Source organism: Felis catus, chromosome A2 (assembly GCF_018350175.1).
Source record: "Felis catus isolate Fca126 chromosome A2, F.catus_Fca126_mat1.0, whole genome shotgun sequence".
NCBI lineage: Eukaryota > Metazoa > Chordata > Mammalia > Carnivora > Felidae > Felis > Felis catus.
Window position 1 is genome coordinate 14,761,955 of NC_058369.1, and position 25,348 is coordinate 14,787,302.

At 42.7% G+C, this 25,348-nt stretch overlaps 2 protein-coding genes across 9 annotated transcripts in view; one reads left to right on the forward strand and one right to left on the reverse strand.

Moving 5' to 3' along the window:
- Positions 1-929: 929 nt before the first annotated feature.
- On the reverse strand, positions 930-7,056 carry KIAA1143 (uncharacterized protein KIAA1143 homolog). Of its 3 annotated transcripts, none has more exons than XM_003982132.5 (3): positions 6,871-7,052; positions 2,088-2,232; positions 930-1,410 (listed from the first exon to the last, which is right to left on the reverse strand). In XM_003982132.5, exons 1-3 carry the CDS (start codon positions 6,976-6,978, stop codon positions 1,190-1,192), a joined length of 474 nt encoding a protein of 157 aa, XP_003982181.2. In that variant the 5' UTR covers positions 6,979-7,052; the 3' UTR covers positions 930-1,189. The 3 variants fall into 3 exon arrangements, with proteins under 3 accessions (XP_003982181.2, XP_044904995.1, XP_044905005.1); XM_045049060.1 differs by having other exon boundaries at positions 1,180-1,454; positions 6,871-7,055; XM_045049070.1 differs by having other exon boundaries at positions 1,404-1,546; positions 6,871-7,056.
- Positions 7,057-7,139: 83 nt separating this feature from the next.
- Positions 7,140-25,348, forward strand: part of KIF15 (kinesin family member 15) — an 81,983-nt gene continuing 63,774 nt past the window's right edge. For 4 of the 6 annotated variants that reach the window (XM_045048991.1, XM_045048996.1, XM_045048992.1 and 1 more), the window contains exons 1-4: positions 7,141-7,258; positions 15,821-15,863; positions 16,894-17,077; positions 19,337-19,413. In XM_045048991.1, the coding sequence (XP_044904926.1) occupies positions 7,240-7,258; positions 15,821-15,863; positions 16,894-17,077; positions 19,337-19,413 (323 nt within the window). In that variant the 5' untranslated portion in view covers positions 7,141-7,239. Of the gene's footprint in view, positions 7,259-15,820; positions 15,864-16,893; positions 17,078-19,336; positions 19,414-25,348 lie in introns of all 6 variants that reach the window. The other 2 variants (XM_045048998.1, XR_006591894.1) reach the window with 1 other exon arrangement.

Here is a 25,348-nt window from a genome sequence, read left to right on the forward strand (position 1 = left end):
TCCGGATGGTATGTAGCGAGGACGAAGGTTCATGCTTGCCAAATCTGCTTTTTTGTATCAAACACCTGGAGGCTTTATTAAGTAGACTTCACTTGTATCTCTCTCTCTTCTTTTAATGTTTATTTTTTATCTTTTTTAACAAATTTTTTTTACCTTTATTTTTGAGAGACAGAGACAGACAGAGCACAAGTGGGGGAGGGGCAGAGAGAGAAGGAGACACAGAATCCGAGGCAGGCTCCAGGCTCCGAGCTGTCAGCACAGAGCCCGATGCGGGGCTCGAACTCACAAACTGTGAGATTGTTACCTGTGCCGAAGTCAGAAGCTTAACCGACTGAGCCCCCCCCAGGCGCCCCTTTAATATTTATTTTTGAGAGAGAGAGAGAGAGAGAGAGAGAGCGAGCATGAGCTGGGGAGGAGCAGAGAGAGACGGGGACAGAGGATCCAAAGCAGGCTCTGTGCTGACAGCCAAGAGCCTGAGGCGGGGCTCAAACTCATGAGCCGTGAGATCATGACCTGAGCCAAAGTTGGACGCTTAACTGAATGAGCCACCCAAGAGCCTCTCCCTGCTTTTATACTGTTATCAACTATAGTTACCATGTTATATATTAGATCCTCACTTGTATCAAGATCACTTGTATTAGGTCCTCAACTGTACAAGACCCACTTCTATCTCTAAAATTGCCAGGACTGTTATACGGCTACCTTTAGCAGGAGCTGGGGAAGTATTCTTAACTAGCCACATTATCATCTTCCTCATCCGAAGTGCCCTTCTGCTCATGAAGATACTGAAGATTTTGTCATTTAATGACAAAATCATCAAATGACAAAATTCTCAATAGCAATTATGTTAAGTTTTTGAATTTTACTGATCAGGAAAAACACTCATAACGACATGTAACAAGCAGGACAGATTAATATGCACAACATAATCCCAATTTTGTTTAAAAAATATAATTTACATACATACATACATGCCCCACACATGGAAGTTCCAAAATGTTAATAGTTGGTAATATCTACAGAGTTTGCATCATGTCAAAGGGGTATTGATAAACAAAGTTTTTATCATACATTTTTTCCGAATTTTCTAAATTTTCTGTAATGAACTTGTATTATCTTTAAATAGGAAAAAAGATGCCATTTTAAAAAATACCCCATAAACTCTAAAGGAAGACCAAGTCCAAAATATTTACACTTGTTCAGTTTCATCTTCATTGTCAAAAGAAAGGAGGGAACTGTTCTTGATCTGCTTTTGTGAGTTCTTTTTAACGGAGTCCTGCTTATTTATTTGACCTTCATTTGCCTTTTTCTTTTTTGAGCTTGCTGTTAGACCTGAATATTTTTCATCTGAGAAACGCTTGACTGGTTTTCGATACATGATTCTTCCATCAGCCATAGCCGGTTCTTCATCTGCAGCAAAGACAAAGTTAAAGAACTTTCTTCTCTCATTTTGCCTTTATTGGAGAGTCAAATGGCAAGAAAAACCTCAGATGGTATTTAAAGATGTCCTGAGTCCATTCGATCTGGTCTTCTCCACTGCTTCTAGCTACATACCCACAAGATGGGCAGTCACTTAATAAAAACTCACTTCCTGTAAAGTATTCCATAACATTGCCAGTCCCCAATTAGTTATAATCTGGCTGTATTTTGAAGTGTTTTGAAAAGTGATTGTTTTGAACTCTAGCATTTTTCCTTAAAGCAATGTAATTAATATTTAGGAATAATGAAAAACATACCATGTAGCATACCGCAGTTCAGGCACTGATTAAATAAATACACCTCTGTTGACTAATTTGTAAGCCTAACCACTTTTTTTTTTTAAACAGGATGTTTTTATTTAAATTTGCACTTTATCCTTGTAACAACCCAATAAAGTAGGTACCATTATTGTCTCCATTTTACTGATGAGGGAACTGAGGCTGAGAGGTGAAATAACTTGTTCATGATCACACATCTGGTGAGTGTTACAGCTGAAGTTTGAACCTAGGACCGTCTCCTTCAAACATACCATACTATTACATAAGATAGTTTCGTATTTCAGGCTCCTTAAATTGTTAGAAAAAAAATCAGATTACTTCTAGACATACCTGCTTTGGCAGCCTTTATTTCTGCTTTAATTTTCATGACTTCTTCAGCTGACAAGTCTCCCTTTTTTAAAATCACCACTTGGGGCTGTTCATCTTCTTTGTCACTGTGATCACCATCTTCATCTGGGAGCTGAAGCTGGATTCTCTAGGGGAAAACACAAACACCACATGTAGACGTCTGACCTTGAACCAAATACAACCATGGTCTCGGTGAGACACCGTAATTACTAAGGGAGAAGGGTAACTTTATTGACAAAATGTATTTGGCAGTGAATTTCCAAGTAACTCTTAAGAGCCTAACCCTGCCACACTAGGGAAGAGATCCACCTGCCAGTTACCTTGAAGTGCCTGCCCACAGGGATTAATTTCCATCTCAGCAGGACCCCAGCTCACGGTTCCCAGTGTCAGGGGCCCTCTGCTTCAAGTACTGCCCACCCAGCCGACTCAGGGCAGTGCTGAACCACATCAATTCTGTCTGCTCTTCACCAACTGTTTTCACTTCCATCTCTTCTCAAAGTTAGACAAAAAATAATCAATGCCGAAGTACAGAAGGCAGCAAGTAAAAGGTGTTCTTCCACCTCTGATTATCTCCTCCCATCTGACAGCTTCAGTCAGGTGGAAATCCTACAGCCATTTCCTAAGTGTATAAAAATATGGAAGTATGGAAAACATTCTGTATGCAAAAAGAAGACTGTACATACTATGGGACTTGATTTCTTTTCTTTATGAAATTTCCCAAACATAAAAGTACAGAGAATGCCAACAGAAAACATGTACTCACTATACACATTACAAGTGGTAACCTTGGGTCAGTTGATTCGTTTTCAAAAAATGTCAGCTACCATAAAAGCCCCACTCCTCCAACTTCTTTTTTTTTAAGTTTATTTGAGAGAGAGAGAGGGAGAGGAGAGAGGGCTCACGCACACGCGCATGTGGGGTAGGGGGCAGAGAGGGAGAGAGAGAATCCCAAGCCGGCTCTGTACTGTCTGTACAGGTGCAGAGCCTGACTCGGGGCTTGAACTCACGAACCGTGAGATCATAACCTGAACTGAAACCAAGAGTCGGATGCTTAACCAACTGAGCCGCTCAGGCACCCTGCACCCCAACTTTTTTACTCAAAAATAATCTTTGTATAGTACCTTGGAATTATCTGTTAATATGAAATTCTGTATTTCAAAAACCACTGCCTAGTATTTAATTATATATATGGTCATCTCATGGTTTATTTGACCAGTACCCTGTACATAAAAATTTTGGTGGTTTCTAGTTTTTTCCACTAGTCACACATTTTTATTTACTTTTTCTACTATGCACTTATTTTTGTTCAATTTTGTGAACTCATGTGTAAGATAAATTCCTGGAAGTGGAGTTGCTGGGTTGAAAGGTATGTACATGCACCACACATTATTCAGATAACTTGTTACTGCACCTCTCACAGAGCCTTCCTTGTCTCCTAGACAAGGCAACAAAGCCCTACGGCATCTGGCCTAGACACACAGCTTTCTCCTACACCACACTCATGGCCTCTGGACTCCAGCCGGGTTGGAGGATTGCAGACACATGACCATATTAGCTCCTTTGCCTCCCCTATCTCTGAACCAGTTCCTAGTGCCTAGAAAGCCCCACTGCCCCTGGTGCATACCTGCTCAAGCTGCCTTCTAGACTTAGATTCTTTAGAAGTACTTTCCTGATCTCACCTTGTCTTCCTTCTCACACTGTGCATAGCTCATAGGGTGCATGTACCATACTGAGTTGCCAATATTCTTCTATCTGGTTCTGCTAGGTGAGTTCCTTTGAGGTACTAGAGGCACCGAGCCTCTAGAGGCTCAGAGCCTGGCAAACAGCAGGGGCTCAAGAAGTATTTGTTGATCTATTCAGGAATGACTAATAGGATGAAAAATGATGAACCTGAAAGCCCTGGCCGGCAAGTTACAGGCAAATTCGCTCATTTTGTCTACATCCCAAATCTGCTCGATCACTTCACAAGTGCATTCTCTTTAATAATATCCATGTTAGTTCACTGATTATTCATTAGTTTTGCATTATTTTTTCTGAAAGTTTCCAATAAATGATCACAAACTAGTAGGTAATTAGTACTAAAAATTTTTTTTTTAATTTTTTTTTCAACGTTTATTTATTTTTGGGACAGAGAGAGACAGAGCATGAACGGGGGAGGGGCAGAGAGAGGGAGACACAGAATCGGAAACAGGCTCCAGGCTCTGAGCCGTCAGCCCAGAGCCTGACGCGGGGCTCGAACTCACGGACCGCGAGATCGTGACCTGGCTGAAGTCGGACGCTTAACCGACTGCGCCACCCAGGCGCCCCTAGTACTAAAATTTTTTAATGTTTATTTATTTTTGAGAGAGAGAGACGGAGCACGAGCAGGGGAGGGGCAGAGAGAGAGGGAGACATAGAATCTGAAGCAGACTCCACGCTCTGAGCACAGAGCCCGATGTGGGGCTCAAACTCATGAACTGTGAGATCATGACCTGAGCCCAAGTCAGATGCTTAACCAACTGAGCCACCCAGGAGCCCCCGTAAGTATTTTTAACCAAGGAAATGGGACAGTGAAATAAAATAAATCCTGGGGTGCCTGGCTGCTTCAATAGGTGGAGTATGTGACTCTTAATCTTGAGGTTGTGAGTTCAAGTCCCACAATGGGTGCAGAGGTTACTCAGAAATAAAATCTTTAAAAAAATTCCTGGTGTTTGTTAGATTGAGAATCATTAATTCTGACTCTTCTCTTTTTGTTTACATGACTGGCTGGAAAATAGAGAAATGGTTAAAGAAACAGTGGTTGTTCAAAGCCACTCCTGAATTAACTCTCAAGAAGGTGAATAAGGTAATTTAACTTGACTATATAATGATTTCCCATGAAACTCTTCTTTTTGTTAACTAGATTACTAGAATTACTAGATTACTAGATTGACTAGATGACTAGTTTGATGATTATATTGCCAACCTGATTAAGAGTGCAGTTGGTTTCTCAAACACAGAAACATAGGGGTATTTGTCTGTGGAAAAGTCTCTTGCATAAGTTTAAGTCACTGATATGAGTTGGAAAGTACCACCCCCACCCCAGGTTCTCCTAAAACAGCATTCCCAGCTAGAATCTTCAGGGTGTTAACCACACACACATGATCATCACAAGGACTTCAAACAAAACTATAAAATTAGGTTTCATAGTCTCCTCATTGATGAATCCATATTTCTTTTCTCAAATCTCATCCTCTGTGTCATCATCACCGTTTTTGGTCCTGGGGATCCGTCACTCCCTGATCAAATTCTCTCTAACCAAAAATGGCTCCTTGTTGCCAAATGAATAGTCCATATGGCTTTCTCTCCAACCGTTTCCTCAATCACACAGTCCATGCTTTACCATCTTTTTTTTTTTTTTTTTTTTTTTTTTTTTTTTAAAGATTTTACTTTTAAGTAATCTCTACACCCAACACGGGGCTCGAACCTACAACCCTGAGATCAAGAGTCGCATGCTCCACTGACTGAGCCAGCCAGATGCCCCGCTCACTCACCGTCTTTACACCTTTATCCACCCTTCCTTCCATCTCTACCTGCTGACCTACCCATGCTCAAGATTCAATCTAAGTATCCCTTCCTCTTGAAGCCTTGCCTGATGATAAGCACAGTCAATAGCACTGGTCACCTACTATTTGGTCCAGGCACTGTGTCAGGTGCTAGGAAAATACAGAAAGATTAAGACACTAACTCAGAGAGTTTGATTTAGTGGTGACAATCACAGGAAAGCAAGTAGTTGCAATGCAAAAAGATGAATATCACAGATATGGACAAAGTGAACAGAGGAAAAGTATTTGTAGGAGCTTGGAAGAGGTTCACAGAGGTGGTGGCCTGTGAAGGCAGAGACGAAGCAGCGAAGAAGGTTTTAAAAGAATATGGTATTTTGGAGATACATCTCTTTGTTCTTTCATTTTCTTTCACAATGCCTGGACTTAGCATATTCTCATTGGATTGAGTAATTTCACACAAGTCAATCTTGTTTCCTTTACTAAACTCTAAGTGACTTGAGGGGCGGGTATTAAAGTGCTAGACACAGAATGCTAAGTAAATTCTTTATTTCTCCACACATCCCCTAAGCATAATAGTCTCTTCCTACTGAAAGAGATAGGGCAGGTTTTGGCGTGAACCAGTTAGGGCTGAAGCCTGGGAAGGCTCAGAAGTTGACTCCCACTGATCTCTATCCTTAAACTATAGAGGGGCTGCTCTTTCCTAAAGCTCCTCTTCTACTTACATCCAAAATATTCTTAAACATACTTTTGGTGGGGAGGAGGAGGAGGGAGGTGTGGTTGTTAAACAATAAAGCATAACAATAGATCCAGGGCATTCTTCCAAAGATCCAGACTCCAGGTCTAGGACATCAGGTCATTTGATCGAGCGGCCTTCAGTAACTATCTGGAAAACGAGACCACGCTACCATCCATCCTGCTAACTACAGGTTTTGGGATAAGCAAGTAAGAGAGAGAAAAGTGATCTTTCTTAACCATCTACCAAGGACGAGGCGCTTTACCTGGGTCCAGTCATTTTCAAGAATACAACAGCACTACGAAAAACGACAAGTATCTTCCTGGGTATAAGAGGCTGGAGTAGTTTGAAGAGGACCAGCCTGGGGACTGAAGCCCACCCAGATTAGGGGCTGGGCGCAGGTGAGGGGAGGGACCCGTCACTGCCAGGCAGGCCTTCAAGTCCAGGCAGAAGCCGGAAGTAGCGGGAGGGCAGCGTTTCTCCGGTAACGCAACTGCCCTGGGCTCACCTTGGTCTCCACGGTGGGCCCTTCTTTGTAGCCGACCCTCTCTTTGAAGCGGGCCAGGAACGCCGGCTCGGCTGGCCGCACGTACGAAACCTGGTTCCGCTTGCTCATGGCTGTCCCGGGAAAAGACAGGTTCTCTGGGCCCGCTTGAGAGTGTACATTGGTTATGGCGCCTGCTCGTGACGTCACGCAGTCCCCGCCCCCTGACCGGAGGCCGGGCAACATGGCAGCCCCCTTGCTGGCGTCAACGTCCGACCGGAGCGCCAAATTCAAATTTGCGGCCATCTTGAGCGTTCGGAATCCCGGCGCGCTGCGCGGCTGGAGGTGGGGGTATCCGCTGCATTGGTCTTGGGATCGAGGCGTGAGGGCGCCATGGCGCCCGGCTGCAAAAGTAAGTAAGGAGCTCCGGCTTCGTGACCCTGTCTCCGCCCCCAAATGCAACTGTGCAGGACGGCAAGCCCCAGCCGCCCGCAGGGTTCCCGGCTGGGCGTGAAGGGCAGAAGCGGACCCAGCGTCGCGGGGCGTTTGGGACCTCTCTCGGACCCTCATTCAAAACGCGGCTCGAACAGCTATCTTCCCTTGTCTCTGTGTATTGGGCCCACGCCACAAGCCAGGCACAGTTCTAGGCGCTTGGGCTGAGCAGGGAACCGGAGAGCCCTCCAGGAGCTTGACGTCCAGCGACCTGCTGGTTTTTCCTTCCCGTTCTCGCTTCTGTCGTTTCGTCGCTGCCCTATTCCCGTGTCCCGACCGGGGCTGTCTCTAAGTATCCTTGCCTGAGGTCGGCCCAGGCTCTCACCACCTTCTGCGTGTTTCCACGTTACTGACTGTCCTGAATGGGAGAACTTTTCATGCTCCAGGCACGTCTTTGCCTGCTGTACAATTTCAGATAAGCACAGGATGTCTTTCTATGATCACAAATTCCTATTTTCTTCTCAAGGGCACCCGTTCCGTTTCTTCCTTTTAACTTTGGAGAGGAGCACTGCCGATTTTGATAAACCCTCCCGTTTTCACTAATTTCTTCGTCCTTTGGCGTTCTCGTGTACGTGTCCCATGTCTTACATTGCCTAATCCTTTAAGGATTAGATTTTGAGCTAATTCGATGGATCTTGGTGAGTGGTATGAATGGTAATGAGGAGAGGCCGATTTAGAAGATTGAAGAAACTGAATTTCTGGTCGTTGGTGAGACTTCCAACAGCATTAACGCTTGCAGCTGTCAGTTGTAATTGTTTTCTAATGGATTTGTTGTTTTCGTTAACTTTTTAGGTCATCACAGTGTGCTCTCTCTTTCCATCTGAAATGTTTCTCTTGTCATTTTCAGTATTCAGGGAATATTAGCGCACACATTGGTTCACTTGTGGAGTGAAATGTTCAGTGTGCGTTCTGCACAACCATGGTATTCTGTAAATCTGGACTCACACGAGAGAGTTGATAACCTGTGATAAAGTTAGAGCATCTGTTTACATAATGGAAAGTGACATCTGTGTGTCACTGTCTCTGAAAGGACTCTGACCTATCTGTAAGTGATGGGAACAAGGGTATTCACAGCTCTCTTGTGTGAAAATGGTGATTTCCATGGGAAACGCTTCTGTTCCTTGAAGTCTCTTAACAACGTCAAGGTTGAGGACATCCCAAGTGCTGCTTGCATTCCCAGCAGTCCAGAGATCTGGAGCAGGCCTTGGGGAACTCAGGCAGTGCTCTCCACCACTTTTCCTTTTGCCAAAGCTACACAGGGACTATTTCTTCGCTGCCAACTCTTGGAGAAGCTGCGAAGGAAGGGCAGGTGGGGAACTGGGCAATCTGGTGCATTTCCCACTTCACAGATCTTCATCTGCTTGAGGGGATATAGCTGCAAAGGGTAGTTTCCAGAACAGTTGTTCTGTGTGAATATTGACTTTGTGCTTCTGTGCTATGAAATTAAGAATAGAAATAAGCAGAATAGGAAGAATAGAAATTAAGGTGTTTTTTTTTTTTTAACTGATGTCCTAGTATTTATTTATTCAAAGTTTATTGAGTGTTCACAGTGTGTCAGGCACTGCTCTAGATAATGCTTTACAGTTCATTTGGAAGAGAAAGAGAGCAAACTAATATATATTTTGATGACTGTAAGTCCCTTGAGGGAAAACAAGCCCAAGAAGGGGAGTTAGAGTGATAGATAATTGGGTGGGTGTGTATGGAGATAAGCTGGTGTTTCCCATAATTCAAGGTCATGGAATACTTGACCCATACTTGAGTAAATACTTGAGTAAATCCCCAAAGTCAATACTTGAGAAGACAATACTTGAGTAAATCCCCCCCAAAATGTTACAGGCAGAAGATGCAACACGTGTAAAGGTCCCAAAGGGTGGCATGTTCTAGAAATAACAAGAAATCTAGTTTGGTTGTACTGGAGCAAGGAGTGTAATAGGAAATGAGTTGTGGAGGTGGTGACGGGGGAGGCAGGGGCCTTAGATCATGTCCAGTCCTGTAGGCTGTTTTAAGATCTTTGCCTACTCCAACTGAGATGGACAACCACTGCAGAGTTTTGTATTTTTGTTTTTACTTTTTTTTAACGTTGTATTTATTTTTGAGGGAGAGAGAGAGAGAGAGAGAGAGTGGAGGAGGGGCAGAGAGGAGAGAGAGGGAGACACAGAATTTGAAGCAACTTCCAGGCTCTGAGCTGTCAACACAGAGCCCGACACGGGACTCAAGCCCACCAAATGTGAGATCATGACCTGAGCCCGTTGGATGCTCAACCAATGGAGCCACCCAGGCGCCCCTAAAAAATAACTTTTAGAGGCGCCTGGGTGGCTCTGTCAGTTAGGTGTTTGACTTCGGCTTAGGTCATGATCTCATGGTTTGTGGGTTCGAGCCCCCCATCAGGCTCTGTGCCGACAGCTCAGAGCCTGGAGTGTGCTTCCTATTCTGTGTTTCCCTTTCTCTCTCCTCTTCCCCAACTCATCCTCTGTCTCTCTCTCAAAATAAATAAACATTAAAAAAAAAAAAAAGACATCCACAAGAATAGCAGCTTTAAAAAAAAAAGGAAAAAATAATAAAAGATAACTTTTAATTTTGCTACAATTTATGGAAAAATTGTGAGAGTAGTACAAAGAAATCTTGCATAATGTTCTTTACCCATAGTGACCACTTTCCATTTTGCCGCATCTGCTTTATCATTCTTTCTCCCTCCTCTCTTACCCTCCCAATTGTGTGTGTGTGTGTGTGTGTGTGTGTGTATACATATTTTTTATGAGCCATTTGAGAGTAAAATGGGGACATGATATACCTTTACCAGTGAGTAAATATGTATACTTATCAGTGAGTGATTTCTCAAAACAGGCATATTCTGTTGACTAATCACATTGCAGTTATCAAGAAAGTTTGCATTGATATAGCACTCTTGTCTAATCCACAGTCCGTATCTTACTTTTATCCATTGTCCAATAATTTACTTTCATAGTTTTTCTCTAGAACCAGATCCTTCATTGCATTTAGTACTGATGTCTGACTTTTTTTTTTTTTTAACAGTTTGAGATGTAAGTCAGATACAATACAGTCCACACCTATAAAGTGTAAAACAGTTTTTATTTATTTATTTATTTATTTATTTATTTTAAATTTTTTTTTTCAACGTTTTTTATTTATTTTTGGGACAGAGAGAGACAGAGCATGAACGGGGGAGGGGCAGAGAGAGAGGGAGACACAGAATCGGAAACAGGCTCCAGGCTCTGAGCCATCAGCCCAGAGCCCGATGCAGGGCTCGAACCCACGAACCATGAGATCGTGACCTGGCTGAAGTCGGATGCTTAACCGACTGCGCCACCCAGGCGCCCCTAAAACAGTTTTTAGTATATTCACAGATAATGTGGAATTATCAGCATCGTCCATTAGGACATTTTGGTCACCTCAAAGAAATCTCATACCTTCAGTCCTCACCCTTCCCACCTCCTTATCCCCCCACCCCCAGCCCCAAGTAACATCTACTCTTTTCTTCATTATTCAGAGTGGCATATTGAAATCTCCAGCTGTTATTGTTGAATTGTCTATTTCTCCCTACTCTTCTGTCAGTTTTCACTTTGTGTATTTTGGTGATCTGATATTAGGTGAATATATGTTTGTATTTGTATTATTATCCTGAGGGATTGGCCTTTGTATCATTATAAAATGTCCCTCTTTAAAATTTTTTTTTTAGGGGCGCCTGGGTGGCTCAGTCGGTTAAGCGTCCGACTTCGGCTCAGGTCATGATCTCACAGTCCGTGAGTTTGAGCCCCGCATCGGGCTCTGTGCTGACAGCTCAGAGCCTGGAGCCTGCTTCACATTCTGTGTCTCCCTCTCTCTCTGACCCTTCCCTGCTCATGCTCTGTCTCTGTCTCAAAAATAAATAAACATTAAAAAAAAAATTAAAAAAAAAATAAATAAAAAAATAAAAATTTTTTTTAATGTCTTATTTTTGAGAGAGAGAGACAGAGTGCGAGCAGGGAGGGGCAGAGAGAGAGGGAGACAGAATCTGAAGCAGGCTGCAGGCTCTGAGATGTCAGCACAGAGCCCCACGCGGGGCTGGAACTCACGAACCACGAGATCATGGCCTGAGCTGAAAAGTCAGATGCTTAACCAACTGAGCCACCCTGCTGCCCCTATAAAATGTCCCTCTTTATCTCATTTATCTTTTTCTCAACATTTGTTGTTGTTTTGTCCAATTTTGGTTTAGGTGAGATACCGTTTTTAATTCTTTTACTTTGAGTGTATTTTTATCTTTGAATCTAAAGTGTGTTTGCTGTAGATAGTATATAGTTGGAGCATGTTTTCATTAGTCTGACAGTCTCTGCCTTTTAATTGGGTTATTTACTCCATTGGCATGTTATTGATACAGTTGGATTTACATCTGCCATTTTACTTCTTGTTTTCTACGCATCTCACATCTTTTATGTTCCTCTGTTCTTCCTTTACTGCTTTTTTTTAAAGCTTTTTAAAAGTTTAAATGCATATCCTAACATTCTAATTAATTTAAGGTGGGCTTCATGCCCAGTGTGGAGCCCAGTGCAGGCCTTGAACTCACCACCCTGAGATCAAGTACTGAGTGAGGATCAAGAGTTGGATGTTTAACTGACTGAGCCCCCCAGGTGCCCCTAACATGCAAATTTTATCAGAATTAGCTTTGGGTTTACACTAGCTTAATTCCAATGATATAAACCTTACTCCTATGTAGTTCTATTCCCTCTCACCCCCTTTTTTTGATATTGACGTGGATATGTCAGGTAGGCAGTTAGATGTGAGAATCTGGTGCTCAAGAGAGTGGTCCAAGGAGAAGGTTTAAATTTGGGACTCGTCAACATCCACTTAGCATTTAGAACTGTGACCCAAGAACCGTGAGATCATGACATGAACTGAAACCAGGAGTGGGACACTTAACCAACTGAGCCACCCAGGCGCCCCACCTTTACCATCTCTTGAAAGCTGGGTCTGCTGGCAGCAAATTCTCTCTGAGATGCCTTCTGGCCTCCATCGGTTATGTTGAGACGTCAGCTGGCAATGTAACTGGGTTCGCTTGTAAGTAACAAGTTGTTTTTCTCTTGCTGCTTTCAAGATTTTCTCCTTCTCTTTGGCCTTCACCATTTTTACGATAATGTGTCTGTTTGTGGATCACTGTGTTTATCCTGTTTGGAATTCATTGAACCTCCTGGAGGTATACGTTGTTTTTTCAATGAGTTTGAGAAGTCTTTGGCTTTAAAATACTTTGAAATTTTTTCCCCGCTATTTAGCTTTTCTCTCCTTCTGGTACTCCCCATTACACCTATGTTGGTGTGCTGAATGGTGTCCCACATTTTTCTGAGGCTTGCTTCACTTTCCGTCATCTGTTTGTTCTTTGCCTTGTATAATCTCTGTTGCTCTGTCTTTGAGTTTGCTTATTTTTTCTTCTACCAGTTCACATATACTGTTGAGCCCTTCTAGTGAGTTTTTATTTCAGTTATTGTACTTTTTGGACTTCAGAGTTTCAGTTTTTCAGAATAATTTCCATTGCTATTCTCTATTTGATGGGACATTGTCATCATTCCTTTAACCCTTTAATTATGATTTTCTTCAGTAATGTGAACATGTTTATAATGGTGACTTTGAGGTCTCCCAACATCTAGATGCTGTCATAGGCAATTTCTCTTGCCAGCTTTTTTTTTCTTTTTTGTTTTTCATAGTTTATGGGTCATCCTTTCCTGTTTCTTTGCATGCCTTGTCATTTTTTTGTTGTTGTTGTTGTTGGATACTTAACATCTTAGATAATAAATTTATAGCAACTTTGGATACTGGCCTTTCTACCCTCTGGGGGTAGTTATTTGCCTGTTTGTTTAATAACTGGCTGGATTGCTTTAGTGACATTTGTTTCCCTCCCAACGTTAAGCCTTTGATGTTGCTCCTCAGAGAATTCCAGCTTTGGGTACGCCCACAGTCACCCTGATGACTTTTGGTGGTTTTGGTGGGGATCTCTCTCTCTTTCCCTGACCACATGTAGCTCTTAAACTTCAGGAATGCCAGCTGATTGCCCTGTTGTTTTCCAACAATGCCTGGAATATTGCCTTATAAATCAGTCCAATTAGATTCTTGCCCTTTGGAAGGAAAAGTTTCTTGCCCTTTTGAAGGAAAAGTTTCTGAGGTCTGTGTTTGATATTTGTTCTCATCCCAGTAAAACTGCTTCCAGCTGTCTTAGGTCCCAGTTCTCACCTGCAAATTAATAGGCCTGCAAGTTTTGTTTGGATATCGAATCTCCTCCTAATTGCTTCTCCCCACAACCTTCACTGTTCTTGAGTGTGCCATTGGGCTTGAACTTCTCCTTGCTTTGTTGGAAATGAAGTCAGCTCCTTTGGAACTATCTCTTTGTGGTCTGTCTCTCCCCTGAGGCAAAATCTCTCATCCTAGGCTCTGGAGCTGGGGGTGAGAACAACAACAGTGTTCTTTCAGAGTGACACCTCTGGTCTAGTTGCTGAGTGTTTGTTGGGAATGGGAGGGTGTGTATGAGTGTGTGTGTGTGCGTGGGTGTGTGTGCGTGTGTGTGCGCGCGTGTGTGTGCCCGCCACAGCAGCCTGGGGTCCTCTTGACTTGCCTCTCCTAGTGGAGAAACACTGTCTCACCAGCCAGAATAAGGGTCGTCAGGGCCCCAGTGTTCTCAGCACACTATGTCCAAGGTAGAGCCTCATTCCACAAGTGGAGGCTGGGTGCAAGAAGGGAACCCCCACCTCTCAGTCATACTTACCTGGGATTTAGCCTTAGGCAGCTGGCTGGAGGCTGGATGAGAAATTGGTAACCTGCTCCTGGGAAGAAAGCCCTCCAAGTAGGAACTGAGTGGGGGGAGGAGGATCTCTGTGTTCTTAGCTGCAAAGTCTGGAGTGGAGACTCCCAACTTGTTGAGCTGGGAGGGAGGGAGCCATCTTGGTTCAATAGACGCTCACTTCTCTTGTGAAATTTCCAGTGATCTTGACTAGATGTTTTTTCATGTGCTGTTTGCCTTTATGGCTGTTTCTAGAGGCTTTAAGTGGCTTTTATTTATTTATTTTACCAGTTTCACTGGACAGTGGGTCAGGATAGTTCCTCTTGCAGTCATGCTGGAAGTTGATCTCTGGCTTCTTTTTTAGCAGAATAATTCTCCCTGCTAGGTTGAAAATAGGTGGCAGTTGGGGGAATGAGAGAGTGAGAGAAAGAAAAACAGAGACACTGTTGTAATAGCTCAAATAGGTGATGTTGCTGGCTTGATTTCATGGTGGTCATAGCAGTGGATTTAACCAGAAGTTGTAGGATTCTTGATGAATTTTGAAGGTAGAGCCAAAGATTGGCTAACAGGTTGGATATGAAGCGTGAGAAAGAAAGGGGTGAGGGATAACTCCAGGGTTTTCGGCCTGAGCAACTGAAAGATGGAGTTGTCATTAATCAAGGTGGAGAAGCATGTTTGGGGTAGGGGTGGGGTGATCAGAAATTCAGTTTGGGACATTTTAAATTTGAGACATTGCCAATTGGGCCTCCAACTGGAGATGTCAGGTAGGCAGTTGGATGTGAGAGTCTGTTGCTCAAAAGAGTGGTCCAGGGAGGAGGTTTACATTTGGGACTCATCAACACATACTTAGCAATTAGAACCGTGAGCCTGGATGTCCTCACCAATGGAGTGGATGTGGAAAGAAGAGAAGGAAGATCGAGACCTAAGCCCTAGAATGCCTCACTGTCAAAAGGTCAGGAGCCAAGGAGACTGAGGAGTGGTAGCAATAGAAGAGTAGGGTAGATAAGAATTGGATTTTTAGGGGCACCTGGGTGGCTCAGTTGGTTAAGCAGCCAGTTCTTTTTTTTTTTTTTTTTTAATTTTTAATGTTTATTTTTGAGAGAGAAAGAAAGGGAGACAGTGTGAGTGGGGGAGGGGAAGAGAGAGAGGGAGACACAGAATCTGAAGCAGCTCCAGTCTCTGAGCTGTCAGCGCAGAGCCCGATAAGGGGCTCAAACGCACAGACCGAGAGATCATGACCTGAGCCGAAGTTGGACGCTTAACCAACTGAGCTACCCACGTGCCCTTTAAGTGGCCAATTCTTGATTTCAGCTCAGGTCATGATTTCGGGGTTCGTAAGCTCGAGCCTTGTGCTGACAGCACAGAGCCTGCTTGGGATTCTCTCTCCCTCTTTCTCTGCACCTCCCCCACTCGTGTGCACCCTCTCTCTCTCAAAATAAATATTTTTTTAAAAGGATGGGATTTTACATTGCAATTTTTTAAAATCTATTTATTTATTTTGGGAGAGAGAACGTGAGTGGGGGCAGGGGATGTGAACAGAGAGAGAGAATTCCAAGCAGGGTCCATGCTCAGTGCCAAGCCCCATGCAGGGCTCGATCCTACGACCCTGGGATCATGACCTGAGCCAAAATCGAGAGTCCATTACCCAAACAACTGAGCCACCCAGGTGCCCCTATATTGCAATTTTAAATGCCTGTAATAACTTCTTGTCTGTTTTTCTAGCTGAGTTACGCAATGTGACAAACTGTCAGTCTAACCAACCAAGGTAAGAAAAAAATCTTGTCACTGAGACCAAAAGAATTAGGGATGTAATATATATTTTTTTAAGTTTATTTTTTTATTTTTGAGAGAAAAGTTTATTTTTGGGGGGGAGCATGTGAGAAGGGGAGGGGAGAAAGAGAGAGAGACAGGGAGAGAGAGAGAGAATCCCAAGCAGGCTCTGTGCTGTCAGTGAGGAGCCTGATGTGGGGCTCCATCCCACGAACTGTGAGATCATAACCTGAGCCGAAATCAACAATCAGGCACTCCACCATCAGGTGGAGGTACCCCACCCATGCGCATCAGGTACCCCACCCATGCGGATGTAGTATTCTTAGAACGTTTAACAAAGTAAGGGATACTGGTTTCAGCATAAAGCTCAGTTCTTAGCTACCTGGAAATCTGGAAACATCACACTTCTTCCCCAACTCTCCCCCCATCCTCTTACCTTCCAGGCTAAAAGATGGAATCAGTAACATAATTCTCCCTTGGGGTGACTATTTTATTATGGCTGTTAAGAGGGAAATCAGGGGCGCCTGGGTGGCGCAGTCGGTTGAGCGTCCGACTTCAGCCAGGTCACGATCTCGCGGTCCGTGAGTTCGAGCCCCACGTCAGGATCTGGGCTGATGGCTCAGAGCCTGGAGCCTGTTTCTGATTCTGTGTCTCCCTCTCTCTCTGCCCCTCCCCCGTTCATGCTCTGTCTCTCTCTGTCCCAAAAATAAATAAACGTTGAAAAAAAAAATTAAAAAAAAAAAAAAAAAAAGAGGGAAATCAGAGACAAGCAATGCTTAGAGCTCCGTGGAATCAACTTCCTTTGAGTTGATTTCACGTGAAAGCTTGTGACGATGAGTATCGTGAAGCAAAATCAGTAAAGGGTGTGAGTCACGTGCGACACTTCTAGAAGAGGTGAATGTAAGTGAGTAGGTTGGGGGCTTTGTTGGGGAATCTCAGTATGGAAACATTACAGGCAGTGTGGGACTCAGATCCTTTTTTAGTTTTCTCCAGTAAACTTAGGCTGGTACGTTTCTTGTCTTTAGTAATGAAGGTGATGCCATCAAAGTTTTTGTGCGAATCCGTCCACCTACAGAAGGTTCTGGATCAGCTGATGGAGAGCAAAACTTCTGTTTGTCTGTGCTCTCCTCTACCACTCTCCGGCTGCACTCCAACCCTGAGCCCAAGACCTTCACATTTGATCATGTTGCAGACATGCACACCACTCAGGTAATGATAATTTTGGAAACTTCACTTTCCTTTTGGATAAGATTCTATGATTTGTGAGGATTTCATTTCTGGTCTCTTTAGTTTGATAGATCTCAGATAAGGAAGCTCAAACATTAGATATTTTAGATGTAATCTATTTTAAAATATTTTAAATTTAATTTTATTAGGTTTTTTTTTCCTTCATCAAACTTTGTACCAGAATGATCAGCCTGCTTTACTTTTCTCTCACCATCCAGTGATGGGGGTTAGTGGAGGTGTATTTTTCAGAGCCAGTTGGGTGATTGATAATAAGTATGGTTCAGCTTCCTAGTTTAGGGAGAGTATCTTAGTTGTGGTCGCTGTAACAGAAATCTCAAAGACAGGGGGGCTTAAACAGCAAACATTTATTTCTCACTGTTTTGGGGATGGGAATTCTAAGATCCAGGCCAGGAGATCTAGTGTCTGGTAAGGACCTGCTTGCTGGCTTTTAGACAGCTGCCTTTTCACTGTGGAGAGAGAGAAAAAGCATTTCTCTTGTGTCTCTTCTTAGAAGGGTACTACTCGTCTCACTAGTGCTCCACCCTCATGGTCTGATTACCTCCCCAAAGCCCCAAGTCCAAAAACCATGGCGCTGGGGATTAGGGTTTCAACACAGGAACTTTGGGGAAGACACGTTCAGTCCATAGCAGAGAGTAACAGGTTTAAGATTACTATGATGTCAGTAACTGGTTTTCTAATTCAGGACAGTTTAGTTAAGATCTAGTCAGCACCATCCATTAGAACTTCCTGTAATGAGGGAAATGTTCTATATCTGCACTGTCCATTACAGTAGCCCCTAGCCATATGTGGCTATTTAAGTTTGAATGTATTAAGATTGAATAAAGTTTAAAATTTAGGGGGCTCCTGGTGGCTCAGTGGATTAGGCATCTAGCTCTTGATTTGGGTTCAGGTCATGATCTCACAGTTGGTGAGTTCGAGCCCTTCATGGGGCTCCATGCTGACAGTGCAGAACCTGCTTGGGATTCTCTCTCTCTCCTTCTCTCTCTCTCTCAAAATAAATAAATAAACTTAAAAAAATAAAAAATTTTTAAAAATTTATTTTCTCAGATATGCTAGTGCATGTGGCTGATGAGCACTTGAAATGTGGCTAGTGCGTCTAAGGACTTGACTTTTAAGTTTTATTTAATTTTAATTAATTTGAATTTAAATAGCCACATATGGCTAATGACTAGTGTATTAGACATCACAGATCTTGATTATTCCTTTATGCACATGGATGTTTTTAGTGAGACATTTGGATCCTTGGATTTTTTTTTCATCTAGGACATGGCTGGTTAATGGAAATATAAAGTTATCCACCTATATAATTTTAAATTTTCTAGTAGTCATGTTGAAAAAAAGTAAAAAAACAGGCAGACTCACTCTTCCTTCCTTCCTTCCTCTCTTTCTCCCTTCCTCCCTCCTTCCTTCCTTTTGGAGGGACTGGGGGAGAGAGAGAATCTTAAGCAGGCTCTGTGCCCAGCATGGAGCCTGATGCAGGGCTCGATCTCACAACTGTGGGATCATGACCTGAGCTGAAATTAGGAGTTGGATGTTTAACTGGCTGAGCCACCCAGGTGCCCCAGACTTAATTTTAATCCTATATTTTATTTAACCCAGTATATCCAAAATATCTTTTCAACATGTTATCAATATAAAGCAAATTATTAATGAGGTATTTTCCATTCTTTTTATTCATGCTCAGTCTTCTAAACCTGGTGTATATTTTATACTTATAATAAATCTCAAGTTGGAGTAGCCATGTTTCAGGTGCTTAGTAGTTACATGTGGCTCATGGCTACTGTATTAGTGCAGGTTTAAGAATTCTTGCACTGTTGATAAGATTACATCTACTTATGTGTGTAAAAATGAAAGCAAAAAATCAGGTATTGATTATTTAGTACAAACTTGTGGGAAAAGCACTGAAGAACACACAGGGCCATGTATCAGATGCTAATATCCATATGATATTTGTACGTAATGTGCCGACAAAATTCTGTATGGATTCTAGATGTGAGTTTTAAATCTAGCGTTGTATAGGGGGTTAGTAGACGTAAATATGTTTAACGTTTTATCATCTTAGATGTTTTAGCTTTTTTTCAATACTGGATACAATTTTTATTTTATCACAAGTGTTGTAAAGTCTAAGCACACTGTTTTTATTGTTATGTTTTAGAACGTAATTTAGGAATGTGGTTCATTTTTATGAAATGTTAACATATTTGGTGCTTACATTTGTAGGAATCCGTGTTCTCGACTGTGGCCAAGGGCATTGTGGAGTCTTGCATGAGCGGGTATAACGGCACCATCTTTGCATAGTAAGTTGCCGACTCTGTCCTTACACAAGGGTGCAGTAGTGAGCGCTTCTGTTCATTTCTTTTTTTTTTTTTTTTTCAACGTTTATTTATTTTTGGGACAGAGAGAGACAAAGCATGAACGGGGGAGGGGCAGAGAGAGAGGGAGACACAGAATCGGAAACAGGCTCCAGGCTCTGAGCCATCAGCCCAGAGCCCGACGCGGGGCTCGAACTCACGGACCGCGAGATCGTGACCTGGCTGAAGTCGGACGCTCAACCGACTGCGCCACCCAGGCGCCCCCCATTTCTTATGGCCACACCGTGAATTACCACAAACTTAGTGGCTTGAAACAACACAAATGTATTGTCTTTCAGTCCTGTAAGTCCGACATGAGTCTTGCTGTCTCACTAAAATAAATAAGCTAAAATAAATAAGTGTCCAGGGCTGTGTTCCTTTCCGGAGGTTCTAGGGAGAATTCCATTCTTTTCCTTGCCTCTTCCAGCTTTTAGAGGCCACTCATATTACTTGGCTCCAGGCCCCTTTATTTTCAAAGCCAGCAGCATGTAACCTTCCAACTCTGCTTCCTTAGTCACATGTCCCTCCGACTACAGCTGGGACAGGTTCTCTAATTCATGTGATTAGATTGGACTCACCTGGATAATGAGGGTGGCGGGGATTAAACACTACCTTGTGGAGAAAAGAGTATTTATATTATTTGAAATTCTTTTCTGAGGAAGATTTGTCTCTTCTCTCCCATTTTTTAAATTATACTTTGGGTTATAATCCAATACCTTATTTTTATCGTGTTGCTCTTATTGTCCTAGATTGGCCATTGGGAGCTTTTTGAGGCTGGTTTCTGTGTCCTTTTGCTTGAGCACTTCCTTTATGACAATACAAGCTATTCCTGGCTCATCTGTATTTTTCCTGTCCTAGGGCTAGAATCAGCCATTTCGACAAGGAGCCCTGGTTCCTTTTATTGGAGAATGGTATTCAGAAACCAGGATGTGGGCACTAGGTGTGTTTGTTGCTACTGGAGTGTCATTGCTTCTAGGCCTTCTCAGTAGACAGCTAGGTAATATATGTATACATACTTAGTCGTGTATGTGGACGTACCTGTAATTGTATCTGTATCTATCCGTTTGCATATATATATATATTCAGTTAAACATGAGTTCATGCTTATGTCTCTGACTCTAATCCAGGAGGTTAGAATCCATATGGGTTCATTCTAACCTTCCTTCTTTGTTTATCTGTAACTTCCCTTGCTGGCATTGAGAAACCTGGCTGCCACTTTCTATCATCCCTTTAGTGATTCGTTCAGCCCCAGTATACATGTAAAGTACTTTCAGAATTGTTATCCTGTATCCCTGTGAGAAACAAATTTACACAGTACAATGTTTATGTACAGTTCATTTTCTTTTTAAAAAAAAAATTTTTTTTTTTTAGGTTTATTTATTTTGAGAGACAGCAGAGGAGGGGCAGAGAGAGAGGGAGACAGAGAATCCCAGGCAGGCTCTGTGCTGTCAGTGCGGAGCCTGACGTGGGTCTCGAACTCACGAACTACGAGATCATGATCTGAGCCAAAACCACGAATCGGATGCTTAACCGACTGAGCCACTCCGGCACCCCTCTTTTTTTTTTTTAAAGCCTTAATAATTTCCAGGCACAACCTCCTTTTCTAAAGTTACTTAGGTCAGCTCCTTTGCTGCCCACTGACTTTGGTGTAATGTCACACACTTGTGATGTAGTTATGTGCATTCCATTCTGGGACCGCTGACATCCTAGTTGATGTGTTTTGCTTGTTTTTTAGTTTGCATGCTTTAAAGTTCACCCTTTGTGATATACAGCTGTATCGTGTTTTGATAAATGTAGAGAGCCATGTATTTACTACCCCGGCACTGAAAATGACTGTTTCTGGGATGTCTGGGTGGCTCAGTCGGTTAGGCGTCCGACTTCAGCTCATGTCATGATCTCGTGGTGATCTCACAGTTCATGGGTTCAAGCCTTGTGTCAGGCTCTGTACTGACAGCTCAGAGCCTGCAGCCTGCTTCAGATTCTGTGTCTCCCTCTCTCTCTGCCCCTCCCCTGCTCACTCTCTGTCTGTCTCTCTCTCAAAAATAAACAAACATTAAAAAAATTTAAAAAAATTTTTTTTAAACATTTATTCATTTTTGAGAGACAGAGAGTAACAAAGCATGAGTGGGGAAGGGACAGAGAGAGAGAGGGAGAGAGAGGGAGATACAGAATCCGAAGCAGGCTCCAGGCTCTGAGCTGTCATCACAGAGCTTGATGTGGGGATTGAACCCATGGACTGCAAGATCATGACCTGAGCTGAAGTTGGATGCCCAACTGACCGAGCCACCCAGGTGCCCCCCCCCCCCAATTTTGTTTGAAAAGGACCATTTCGGGGCGCCTGGGTGGCGCAGTTGGTTAAGCGTCCGCCTTCAGCCAGGTCACGATCTCGCGGTCCGTGAGTTCGAGCCCCGCGTCGGGCTCTGGGCTGATGGCTCAGAGCCTGGAGCCTGTTTCCGATTCTGTGTCTCCCTCTCTCTCTGCCCCTCCCCCGTTCATGCTCTGTCTCTCTCTGTCCCAAAAATAAATAAACGTTGAAAAGGACCATTTCTTCACCTTAAAAGTTTCCCCTGTTTGTCCCCCTTGTAGTCAGCCACTCCCCCTTCCCTCAACCCCTGACATCCAGGGTACACGAATACATTTTCTGTTCCTATAGTTCTGCCTTTTCCAGAGTGTCATATGAATGGAACCACACAATATGTAGCCTTTTGGATCTGGCTTCCTTCTTTTATTAAAAATGCCTATAGGATTTGCCTGTGTTGTTGCAGGCATAAATAACTTTTTTTTCTTTCTCAGTAGTTTTTTTTTTTTTTACTGTATGGATTTATCATCATTTGTTTATCCATTTCCCCGTGAGAGGATATCTTAGTTGCTTCCAGTTTTTAGTGATTATGAATATATTGCTGCAAACGTTTGAATGTTGGTTTTTGTGTGAACATAAGTTTTCAAATCATTTGAGTAAATATCCAGGCATGCAATTGCTGGATCATATGGCAAGTCTATGATTAACCTTATGAGAAACTTGCCAAATTGTTTTCTATATGTATATTTAAAGTGAGTCATGATCCTCAACTTTCTAAATTTTGGCAGCCTTAAAATATTGCTATAGATTTAATGTGGAATGTGAGATGGAGTCCAGAAGGCATTGTCACCTTGGCATTTGTACAAAGTGAATTTTAGTATCATTTCAGATTTATAGGATATATAGATTAATGGGCATATATTTGTAGCGTATTATTATTATTTTTTTTAGCCGTAGCCTTTCAAATTGTATTTAGAACTAGAGCTTTTTAATAGAATGTAGTGAATTATTTGATACATTTGATACATTTGAATTATTTGATACAGTTGAGCGTCCAACTTCAGCTCAGGTCATGGTCTCGCGGTTTGTGGGTTTGAGCCCCATGTCGGGCTCTGTGCTGACAGCTGAGAGCCTGGAGCCTGCTTCAGATTCTGCGTCTCCCTTTCTGTCTGCCCCTGCCCCTGCCCCTGCCCCACCCACACTCTTTCTCAAAAATAAATAAACATTAAAAAAATTTTTTAAATATATTTGGGCAGCTAATGCTTTTTGTGCATGTGCCCTTGGTTTATAATTGTGTCAAAACACAAGAAAATAAAAAACACATTAAGAAGTATGAACTTTAGGCTCATATGCACATATATACTAACTTGAAAGTTTGCCTTTGCTTTTCATGCTTACTTTTCAGCTGTGTTCAGGAGAGCTGAGTGTTTTCTCTTGAGCAGTAAGGCAGAGGCCTGTTTTCTCATTTGTCTTAAGAGAAGATTTTTTTTTCCCCACAGAGTATTTTGAATGGTAAAGTTAAAAAATGAATTGGAAATAGAGCCACAATTGCCAGAGACTGTGTCATCTTTAGAACTGTTATCTTTAAATACCTTACAGTTCTACTAATTATGTTTAATTTGTGGCATATTCATTAATAATTTAACCAAAATTTCTTTTGGTAGAAGAAGGTAGAAATGAGAAACCCTTGGAGAGAAATGAGTGAAAGTTGGATGCTTAACTGACTGAGCCACCCAGGTGCCCCCTGTTTTTTCTTTTTTTTAATCTTTTGGGGACATTTAACCAAAAAGTCGATTCAGATTTTTTCTTTAATATTTGGGCTGTGAATCCAAACTAAAGACATTTGACATCCTGATCGACATCTATCTTTAACATAAACGTTTTTAGTTTTAGTTTTTGTTACTCTTGTTTCTTGGGGTAACGGAGGAGACATGACGCTACGCACAAAAATCAGGCCTGTACCATAAGGGTTTTTGAAATTGCTTTGTTTTTAAATGAAGACATTTAAGTATCTTTAAAGGCATAATTTAGGAAAGGAATTGCTAAATTGTTAGAACAGAAAAAGTTGAAAACAAAATTCCAGTTGGTTCTGGTTAAATAAATGATACATTCATGGAATACAATGTAGGTATTAAACATAATGAAGTAGAGGGGCGCCTGGGTGGCGCAGTCGGTTAAGCGTTCGACTTCAGCTAGGTCACGATCTCGCGGTCTGGGAGCTCGAGCCCCGCGTCAGGCTCTGGGCTGATGGCTCAGAGCCTGGAGCCTGTTTCCGATTCTGTGTCTCCCTCTCTCTCTGCCCCTCCCCCGTTCATGCTCTGTCTTTCTCTGTCCCAAAAATAAAATAAACATTGAAAAAAAAAATTTTAAAAAAAATAATGAAGTAGATCTCTATTTATTACATAGAAAAATATCTGAGAGGGGCGCCTGGGTGGCTCAGTCGGTTGAGCGTCTGACTTTGGCTCAGGTCATGATCTCACAGTTCGTGAGTTCGAGCCCCACGTCGGGCTCTGTGCTGACAGCTCAGAGCCTGGAGCCTGCATCAGATTCTGTGTCTCCCTCTCTCTGCCCCATCCCCACTCATGCTGTCTCTCTCTGTCTTAAACATAAATAAAACATTAAAAAAAAAAAAAAGAAAAGAAAAATATCTGAGATAAAATTAAAGGACAAAACAGATCACAGAGCAGTATTTCAGTTTTGTAAATAAAAAGTAAATGAGGGGCGCCTAGGTGGCTCAGTCTGTTAAGTGGCTGACTCTTGACTTTGGCTCAGCTCATGATCCCAGGGTCATGGGTTTGAGCCCTGTGTTGGGCACCTTGCTGAGCATGGAGCCTGCTTGAGATTCATTCTCTCTCTCTCTCTCTCTCCCCCTCTCCCTCCCTCCCTCTCTCTCCCTCTCCCTCCCTCCCTCTCTCTCCCTCCCTCCCTCCCTCCCTCTCTCTCTCTCTCTCCCTCTCCCTCCCTCCCTCCCTCTCTCTCTCTCTCTCCCTCTCCCTCCCTCCCTCCCTCCCTCTCCCCCTCCCCCTCCCCCTCTGCCCCTGTCCCCAGCTCCTGCATTCTAGCTCCCTTAAAAAAAAAAAAAATTTAAACAAAAACTCTGATGGCTATGTTTGTATAATCCTGAAGAATTACCATAAAATTAACAGTGTAGCTCTTGGTGGTAGAATAGGAGAGAAAAAATGAATCATTCACTTTTTACCTAATATAATTTTTTTTTAAAAAGTAAGCTCAGCACCTAATGTGGGGCTTAAACTTAACTACACTGAGATCAAGAGTTGCATGCTCTACTGACTGAGCCAGCCAAGCGTCTCTACCTAATATAATTAAAAAAAAGAAGGAAAATAAGATCTTTGCAGGGAAAATTTTTTTATGTTTATTTATTTATTTTGAGAGAGAGAGAGAGAGCGCACGCGCGCCCACGCATGGGAGAGGGGCAGAGAAGGAGAATCCCAAGCAGTCTTCACAATGTCAGGGCAGAGCCCCATGCGGAGCTGTATCCTGCAAACCATGAGATCATGACCTGAGCCGAAATCAAGAGTCAGACGCTCAATCAACTGAGCCACCCAGTCACCCGATGTTTGT